The 10,659-nt window shown below is 34.5% G+C and overlaps 1 protein-coding gene across 1 annotated transcript in view; it reads left to right on the plus strand.

The window, feature by feature from the left end:
• Positions 1 to 4,284: 4,284 nt before the first annotated feature.
• LOC106464654 (elongation of very long chain fatty acids protein AAEL008004-like) overlaps positions 4,285 to 10,659 on the plus strand; it is a 13,967-nt gene continuing 7,592 nt past the window's right edge. The window contains exons 1-4 of the mRNA XM_013924814.2: positions 4,285 to 4,339; positions 5,769 to 5,959; positions 8,816 to 8,896; positions 10,043 to 10,099. Coding sequence (XP_013780268.2) covers positions 4,285 to 4,339; positions 5,769 to 5,959; positions 8,816 to 8,896; positions 10,043 to 10,099 — 384 coding nt within the window. The remainder of the gene's footprint in view (positions 4,340 to 5,768; positions 5,960 to 8,815; positions 8,897 to 10,042; positions 10,100 to 10,659) is intronic.

Consider the following 10,659-nt stretch of genomic DNA (forward strand, 5'->3'; position numbering starts at 1 on the left):
ATTCTCCTCTCTTCTTTCTTTTTTTTTTTTTTTTAAAGAAATCGACTACAGAATTGTTAACATTGAATCTGATAGGAAATAGCTGTTTCGTTACCTCTTCGTATTTGTGTCAAATTCTAGGTGAAATACTTATCGACTTTAGAACATAGATCTTCCCTTGTGTTTGAGAAAATGCCGGAACTGAATGATCGTTTTTGGTTATCCCAACGAAGAAAATGGGCGTCACTCAGACGCCCAGGGCAACATACCAGACGGACCAGGCCTCCTTGTTGTAGGTAATCTGGCCAAGTGGCACATTGCCTTAGGTGTTTGGGGAAACTAATGAGACCTTAGAAACCAGAATTGGAAAACATCCGAGTTTCGAAGTGAGTTTCAAAGTAAAATCGAATTCTTTCGTTTACTTTTCGTGATGTATTTATAGAAAACCTATATAATTAGCTTAGCGCGCTTCAGTAAGAATACTTTACACGGTAAGAATATTTCACACAGCAAAAACGTTCTACATATTAAAAATATTTCATATACTGAGAGTATTCCACGCATTGATAATTTTTCATATATTAGGAATATTTCTCATATTTAGAGTATTTCACATTTCAAGAACATTTCATGCGATCAGAGTATTTCATACACTTAAAATATTCCACAGTTTACACAATAAGAATATTTCACACATTTGGAATATTTCACACTTTAAGGACATTTCACACGAGGAATTATTCTGGATCAATGATTTTATGGATTATGAATAGCTGTACCTCCTTACATTTCTGTGTAAACCAAGACGTCGTTAGCCTTCAATCAAAGAGTTTGTATCCATAACGTGAAGGTGATGTTATGTAATAACTCATTCAGAAGACACACATAAATTCGGAACTAATCTGATACAGCTCTAAAAACAAATTTTAACAACAAACGGAAGAGCTTGTGTACGTTCTTCAGAGTGTGTACATCAACAACTGGGACAAGGATATAAAGCTACCGATAAGTTAAAAGTTGTCGCGTTGAACAGAAGGGGGTGATTAAAACATGACGATAAAAAAATTAATAGTTCTTAATATATCTAATCCGTTTCTATTAATCCTACGGCTATTACTAGATGGGTGATAAGCAATTTAATCATTCAGAGAATTGATAAAAACGTATTTCGTATTATGGCTTTATCTGTCGCCGTCCCTAATATAAATCTACTGACCAGAAGGAAGACAGCCAGTAAATTACACCTTACCACTCATCATACACACCAGAAGATTAACTGTCACCCTTATAGCGCACCCACAACTTAAATTGCAGGAAATATTTTGGGGTTCGCCCGAATTCGAACCTGACTCGCCATCTCCGAAATCCAGAGGCAACCTGCGCTCAACATGAAATGAAATAACTGTAGAAAATATATAAATATTATTTCAACAATGCAAAACTGTTCATATTTTTTGTACGAAAATGTATAAAAATTATAAAATCACAAATTTATTTTAACAAAACATATCTTGTTTGATATTTCCTGAGAAGACACTGGAGTCACGTTTGACATTTTGTGAGACATTATCTTTGATGTTTTCTAAGAAAATTATATGAGCTTTGTTAAAGATACAGGGTAGGGTAAAAGTGACTACACAATTGTATCATTTAGAACCTAATTTAATTTTTAACGTCTCACTTTGAAACCAAAAATAGTCAAATATCAATTGTCTTTGTGATATTTTCCTTTGTTTGTTTTGTTGTTAAGCTCAAAGAAACACAATGTTCTATCTATGCTCTGCTCACCGCGAGTATCGAAACCAGATTTTTAGCGTTATAAGTCCTGAGACTTACGGCTGAGCCACAGGGAGGGGGGACATTTCTTTAATATCACCCGTTTAGTAGCAACAGTATATTAACTTTTGTCCCACTTTGTATATCAGTTGTGTTTGATGTTTTTGAATACAAGAGTTATTATAAGTACAAACTTACCACTGAGCCGCCGGGAAGCCGCTCTTGCGGGGTACAAATATTTAAAAAAATCCTTTCATTATTTTGCTTCCTTAGATTTACTAAAAGATGGGGCCATTAAAATGTTGATCTTCAGTAGGTAATATATAATAGCACCTTGTCTAGTACTATGTCTGTCGTAGTCCAGCCAGCCGGATGGGTTTCGGCATTGGATATGGCTGATGTAGTGATGTTGACGTATCATATTTTACTTTGCTTTCATTCATAAGTTTCTAGAATAGATAGAGTTAATTTATTTTGAATGCTTTAATTCTATGAAAAATTATGTTTTAACGAAAAGTTGGCGGTGGGTGCTATTAACTAGCATCCTTACCTATAGTCTGTCAGTTCAAAATTGGGGACGGCTATGCACAGACAACTGTCATTATTGTTTCTGTCTAGAAAAGCTACATCATAGGCTATCTACACTTCGTCCACGGCAGGGAATCGAACTTAGTATTCTAAGTTACCGTTGATTCGCCGAGAGACTGAACGGATTACTTCTTGATTAGATATTTTATTTAGGATATTCCTTTTCATACGTTAATATTACGTAAGCAGTAAAAAGTATTCTTTTTTTTTTCTCACATATGGTTATCATATTTATTATCCCTTTATGGCAGTGTATACATATGTACAAAGAGTGTATGAATGCACATGAAGATCTACAGAATCTCGAGCACATTAAGGTCACTTGGCCAGACGATGAACCCTATATTAAAGTTATTAGTTCAGTAGGAAACTCCTCCCCTTCTTTTGTCTCTCAATTCAGGTGACCTCTGCAAGGTTAAGTATGTGTCCTTTGGAGATAAATATGCCTCACGGTAAAAAAATAAACAACTTTCAGGGTTACAGTGTTCAAGTTGTAATGAAACGGAAGGTTTTAAGGCTAGACAACGAAAGTTTCAATTTTGGAATACAAACCTAAGTACTTACTTGTCAAAAACTTTGTAGTTCTTATTTTTCTTGATTGTTGTGCGGTAATCTTACAATATTTTAAGTTAAGAAGAAATAACAGTGAACATAAATCAGGCATACGCACTAACACCCACAAAATGTGCAAAAATGTACGACGGGTAAAACAGCATACAATTACATAACGAATGAAATCTTTCAATTCAAATCATACAACTTTTATGACAATCAAGTTCTTGTTTGTCACGAGGAAGCGAGAATGAAACACATTTTACACCAAGTTGGCGAATAGACAGATTTCACTCTGTTGCTAAGCGCAAAGATATACAACAAGCTATCTGTGACATGCCCACTACGAATATCGAAACTCAGTTTTTAGTACTATAAGCCCTCAGAGTGACCGCTGAGCCACTGGGGACGAACAGATTGATTGATAAAAGTTCGCAGATAATAGATACAACACAACAGCATATTCTTTAAAAAACAGTACATAATTTATTAATCTTTACCAGGGTAATTGTTCTTATTAATTCTCTCTAAGACGTGGATTGGTACTGCTGTTTGAGTTCCAGATTTCGGAGCTGGCGAATTGGGTTGGAATCTGTGCGATACTACAGTATATTCTCTCTTCTTCAATCTGTGGTTGAGTTATAAAAGAGAGAATTATTAGCGTGGATAGTGGGAGTGCAGTTGATTGAATGTCTTCTTCCACGGTCAGTAGTTCAAAACTGGCTTTGTTATACCACGGTCAGTAGTTCAAAACTGGCTTTGTTATACCACGGTCAGTAGCTCAAAACTGGCTTTGTTATACCACGGTCAGTAGTTCAAAACTGGCTTTGTTATACCACGGTCAGTAGTTCAAAACTGGCTTTGTTATACCACGGTCAGTAGTTCAAAACTGGCTTTGTTATAAGTATGAAATACTGCTCTCTCCCATGAAACGAATAAGAAAATAAATAAGACTCGAATGTATGTGGTAAAAAGTATATTTTAATTTCCTAAGTGTCGCTAAACAATTTTTCCAGTTGTTTGTGAAATACAACCAAATGCTTCCCGTATGCAAATATTGTCAATTTATTAAGTATATTGTGTGATAAAAATAATAGTGTCAGACTTCGAACAAAATCCATTCTTCACTGTATCTTTTAAATTCAGTTTAAATAACTGAAAACAACAACCTTGACGCCAGACTCCTCGTTCGCTCTTGTGTACTCATTAATTTCATATTTCTCAGTAAAGACGTGCTCGTTCAGTTGACGTCTTTTGAAAATTCCCTCGATTTCCTGTAGATGGCAGCACTACTATACAAATCCTATAAATACAAGCTATCCTCTAGCATCTCGTGCCTCAAATTAGGAAACTGGTGTTGTGAGTAAAGGGTTACCGTCTCTGGACGTGATGGATCTACTAAATGATATGAAAGACTGGTATAACCACACGCTGGAAAATGGAGGTAGGGTAAAATTATAACTATGAACTTTAGTGGAAAAAAATTATATATTAAAAACTAATTTTTTATGTATTGGATCGAGTACTGCGTCCAAGAGAGTGAGAGATGAAACAAAACTACACGGACAATGCCGTGAGAACCTCCTTAATTAGAAGTTTTACCTATGATATCATAGTCCCTAGTGAAGGTTGTTTTTATTATTTTGGTAAGAAACGCTAGTGTACATCTGCTTATTAAACACTCAAACTCTTTAAATATTTCACAATCTGCATTTCTTGAGAAACAAAGATAACTATATTTTTATGTGATGTTTATATATATATAGTTTACCTCATTTCCTGGCTTCACAAAAATTCTGTCACTGAAGTTGGATTCACTTTAATTCCATCAAGAACATTGGCTTCACCAAGCTTCCGCCATAAACACTGACTTCACCAATCTTTACGTATTTACGATCGTTTAGTTTTTCTTGTTTTATTTATACCGCTGCCGGTGGCTCAACATTAGGTCTGAGGTCTTATAACGTTAACAAATTGGGTTCAGTACTCGTGGTGGGCACAACAGAGATAGCCCATTGTGTAGCTTTGTACTTAATTACAAACAAACTAAATTTATACCGCTGCATGTGTCACTGTTTCGAAATTCTATTGTAGTCGAAGTTCGCTCACTTGGTCTCAAGACACGTGGAAAATAGTACAAGGATATCCCTATCTTGGAAGTTCTAAATCTCTGACCTGAACACATCTTTATGATCTGAATGTATGTATATTAAGTTAAAATTGGCTGTTACACGCCCTTCCCGAAAGCGTAAAATTTTCGGTGGCATCATACTGTTTAAATAACGCCAAACGACGTCAAAATGTAGTTTTAATACATACCGTTCCTCCGCGAATTTATAACGGCTGTGATAGTCACGTAACTTGGTAACTTGCATATTCGAAATCATTTTAGTATAGTGTACTCAACCCTGTATTTTTCAGTTAGGTATTCATACGTTAACAGCCCATCTTAAGTTCATGATGTCAGAAAAACACGTAGGCTCAATAAGTTAATATGAAAAGATAAAAACCTCATAACCCGAGCGCTTTCGAAAAGTGGACTTTTCTACTTCAAGGTCAAACTGGGAGCGGTGGTGTAACTGAATGAGTGATACATAAAAGGAGTTGAGTGACATCATGAAGGTCACCATTTTAAATATATAAAACAGAGCTTTGAGAATTTGTTTTTATCTTTCATATAATGTATTACTTTATATATATATATCAGGGTCCGCACGTATTTTTCGTCCCCCGAAAGAACAGCAGTGAGTCTACGGACTTACAATACTAAAATCTAGGGGTTTAAGTTCCCGTGGTGGACACAGCAGATAGTCCAATGTTCTAGAACAAACGGACGTGTATCCCTGTTGAAGTCACATTGTGCTACCTTCCAGATGCCCGAGTACAAGGATGGATGTTCATGCAAGGCCCTGGTTCGACCGTCACCATCTGTTTGTCTTACGTGTACTTTGTTAAGGTACTCGGACCTTTCCTGATGAAGAACCGGAGACCATTAGTTTTGCACAGGGTTATGCTACTTTATAACTTCGTCATGGTTTTCGCAAGTATATATTTATTTTATAAGGTAAGAAAAATGAAAGTTTCCTTTCTAAAGTAGACATACAGTTTAATTGTTGTTAAACATGTATTCACTAAATAAAGCTGTAAGGTGTTTAAGAAAAAACATTCATACAGCTATTTCGGAGTAAGAAACAGTGTTTAAAAGTTCAAATATTATGTCGCTTAAATTAAATACCACAAAGTTTCAAAAACGTTAGAATTTGGGATTCCTTTTGGAACAACAATATTAACAGTGTTGTGTTTTACTTGGTTTGACTTGAATTTCGTGCAAAGCTACACGAGGGCTATTTGAATTCGCCATTCTTAATTTAGTAGTGATAGACTAGAGGGAAGGCAACTAGCCAACACCATCCACCGTCAACTCTTGGGCTACTCTTTTACCAACGAATAGTGGGATTGAGCGTCATATTATAACGCCCGCACGGCTGAAAGGGCGAACATATTCGATGACGGGAAATCGAACCTTCGACCTGCAGATTGCAAGTCAAGCGTCCTAACCACTAGGCAATGTTGGTATGAGAAGGGGTTCTACAGAGAGAACAAAAGTAATAGGCAGTCATCAGGCCCTGGTTTAGTGGATAAATAGGAAGGAATTAAAGGGTTCTACAGAAAGAACAAAAGTAATAGGCAGTCATCAAGCCTTGGTTTAGCGGATAAAGAAGAAGGTATTAAGGGGTTCTACAGAGAGAACAAAAGTAATAGGCAGTCATCAGGCCCTGGTTTAGTGGATAAATAGGAAGGCATTAAGGGGTTCTACAGAGAGAACAAAAGTAATAGGCAGTCATCAGGCCCTGGTTCAGTGGATAAAGAGGAAGGCATTAAGGGGTTCTACAGAGAGAACAAAAGTAATATGCAGTCATCAGGCCCTGGTTTAGTGGATAAATAGAAAGGCATTAAGGGGTTCTACAGAGAGAACAAAAGTAATAGGCAGTCATCAGGCCGGGTTTAGTGGATAAAGAAAAAGATATTAAGAGGTTCTAAAGAGAGAACAAAAGTAATGGGCAATCGTCAGGCCTTGGTTTAGTGTATAAAGAGGAAGGTATTCGCTTAGAAGAAAAAATCAGACAAATTATTAGATTAGTTACACTTCTTAAACCGGATTTTCAATCATAAACTTAGATGTAAACTAACTTATATTAAACTCAACAAAATGGACCCATAAAGTACTTCATGCCTTTGCAGCCAAAAAGGGAAAAATCAACTTATTTAAATAGTTCAAGGCAAAACACAGATAGGCCTACTAAAGTAGAGTTAACAGAAATTGTCATATTTTGCTCACGTGATGTTATTTATTGATAGAAATGATGAAGGGTTTTTCCGCTGCAGAACAGCATTTAAAATTTTGCTTGTAAAGCAGCAAAATGCTTAAAATCGGCAGTGAAAGTTGAGTAAATGGATGTAGAAAGTTTTTTTCAGCATTATAAGCCTTCAGACTTACCACTGTGCCCTTGAAGGATATTTCAAATTAATGCGATAACGTAAGTAATATATCAGAGGGTAAGAACTTGTGTATTGGTGATTAAGACTTACTACTGTGTCACTAGAGGGCATTTCAAATTAAAGTGGTGACGTAATATATTGGAGGATAAGAAATGGTTATTAAAACATAAGTAACCAGCGCGATTGCGCCTTTTCTTTTTCAGTGAAATAAAATCGATGTTCTCACCTACAGATATACTTATTCCAGTTGCGAGTTTGCGGCTAATGTGGGCTGATAATTTTTAGTAAAGTTGATTAAACCAACAAATGAATTCTCGGATGATCTTCGTTTGAGCCCTGATTATTCGCCAATTTTATGAGTGAAGAGGAGGAAATAGTGTACGTTTTTCAAAAAAATTAGAAAGGATGTCGTTTACTATCAATAATTAACTTCCAAGCAGCAGCAACTTCACGAAATTTAGTGGACTTAAACACTTCTTTTGACTAAATGTTTGATAATATCACTTTAAAAACACTTCGTCGCTGTTGTGTGCACTCTTTCAAATGTAAGGGGGTTATGAAAAAACCGTAAAAGGAATTCTTTTATAAACGAAAAATTAATATGAAATGCTGTTTCACTTCTGGTTAAAAATTCTTAATCAACTAATAAAATGGGTGTGATAAAACAATTTCTGCAGACAATTGTGATTTTCGTTTCATTCCTTAGGCCTAAAAAATTTAATGCATATTTTTTGTTGTAAGAAAAATTAAAATTAAATTATACAATTGGTCTTATACAATTCAAATGAGCTTTGAATGGTCGTTTTTTTTTTCATTTTAAATATTTATTTCACTTGTTTGTCGAACTTTATAACTTCTCTCTCATTTATATTTAAATTCTGTATTTTTTTCAATTTTTTTTATGTAACGAGTTAAATTTAAGGTGATTTAATTTCGCGATTAGTTTCAATAGAATTTTTATTACTTTCCTAGTGCTAAGAACTATTTAATATTGAATATTTACCTTTAATATGGCGAAAATTTACTATATGTTTTTAACTAGATACTACCTTTCAAAGCAGCAACCTGTAATTTTAGAGTTTTATTATAAATAATTTATGATATTATGAGATAGGCTAGGCCTACAACAGATCGTGCTTGGCTAGTGCTAAAGCTAACGCTAATAATTCTTATTGGTTTAGTACTCGCGATCATTTGTAAACGTATTTCATATATAAATAAATAAAACATTCTTCAATAAAATGCGTAGGAACATTCATTCATAAGTTGTTTTACGAGTCAGTATACTCAAAACTTTGAATTTAAATGTTTCTAAGCCTAGCGATGTCAATTATATTAATTCATATTATATAATTGTTTTACAAATCAAATTTATGGGTTGAATTGAGGTCGAGATAAAAAGTTTTGTTTTTTATTTCAGCTTGGAATCCTTGGCTGGTTTGGAAAATACAGCTATACATGTCAGCCTGTCGACTACTCAGACAATCCTGATGCGACAGAGGTAACTTTCATATCTGGTATATACTTCATCGTACTAAATTAAATGTTATTTTGGATTATTATTAGTTTGATAACGATATTTAATTCTTACTTCTAGTTTCACCTTTTTAGAGAAACTTCATACTTTTCCTGCACGGAACACGCCCATTGAAACGTTTGAGGATAACGTCAATAAATTGACGTTATAAATTTTATAAATTTTTAGCCTAACTGTTTACTTCTTACTTTTAAATAGAAGAAAAAAAGCACAAGAAAATCTTAAAGTTTCAAAAATCATTTGAAGTTTCTTTGTTTTATTTTCTAAGTACACTAATAGCTCAATTGTTGCTTTATTTAAGTTTGTTTTTAACAAGAGTTGACAGATCAGAATTTCTGATGAAAGAAATGTAAACTAGAAATTCGTCCAACGGCAGAACCAAATTATTAAGACTTATGACTATAAACGCTAATTCTTGATGTTCATTCTTTTAAACATAACCAAGTAAAAATATAATCCCCCAAAAGTAGTAGATGATCTTTTGTTAACTATTTTAACATGATATAGAGGGCACTGTATTCGCACATACACAAAATGAACAACTGCGGTTGCTATTAAGTCAGTACGAACATTTGAAACAGGTTGGTCCTTACCTCTTCCATCATAGCTAACCATCACACTCCCCTGATCTAACCCACGCTGACTACTAATTATGGGCTTTTTGAAGATATAATTCTATCTCTATAACCCATCAACCATTCCTCAAACAAAGAATGCCATTATGGCAGATTCAGGAGAATCCTGAAGAGATAACATGTGCTCTAATATTCTATGTCATTGCTCGGAAGACGAAGTACCGAAAATTATAGCAGCAACTTCGAATACGTAATACAGTGGCGACTCGTAGTGTCATTTTCAATAACTAATGGAATGCACATTCCCTTGACGCGTGTATGCGAAATATGTCGCCCGAATGTTACATGATTTGTTCTATAAACTCTTACTGAATTTATTACACTGTACTTTTTTCAAGTCAGAAGAAAATAAATGGTTGTTATTTTAAGAGTAATTACAAGTTTTGATTACCTTTGAATTAGAGCATTATTTTCCTGTTTCAGTATAAGTCCTTAGTTTTATTTAACCTCTTCTCTCTTTTTTATTTTTTCTTAGATGGTTCATATAACCTGGTGGTATTACATCTCTAAATTTGTGGAATTTTCAGATACGGTAAGTTCAGATTATTCAATTCACATGGTTTGTTTCTTTTATCACTAAGCTGAACAATATGCTTTCTGCTCTTCATCCACCACGAAGAATCGAACTTTGGATTTTAGCATTGTAAGTCCGTAAACTCTTGACGCCAACTCTTTACCAACAAATAGTGCGATTGACCGTCACATTATAAGGGTGAGCAATTAGTTTTCGAGATATAAATTTAATTATGGAGTTTTCTTTGTAATAACCTTGTATATACGTGAAGATTGTTTTAACACAGCCTAAAATGAAAAGAAAGAATAGAATAAAAAGCATGAGCATGTAATATTATGTATATGGACATGGAACTCCGACTTTCAACAGTGTGAATTCTTTCTTTATAAACTATTTTTTTCTGAAATCTTGCTTGAAATTGCAATTGGATTTTCACTGTACGAATGATTGGTTGCTAATGATATCGACACAACTATATATATGTATATATTGCATTAGTCTATACTGTTGCGTCATCGAGATCACGTGACTATTCTCACGCTCTCTACTTTCTAGAACTATCCTGACTTTGGCGAATG

This window comes from Limulus polyphemus, unplaced genomic scaffold, assembly GCF_000517525.1.
Source record: "Limulus polyphemus unplaced genomic scaffold, Limulus_polyphemus-2.1.2 Scaffold1710, whole genome shotgun sequence".
NCBI lineage: Eukaryota > Metazoa > Arthropoda > Merostomata > Xiphosura > Limulidae > Limulus > Limulus polyphemus.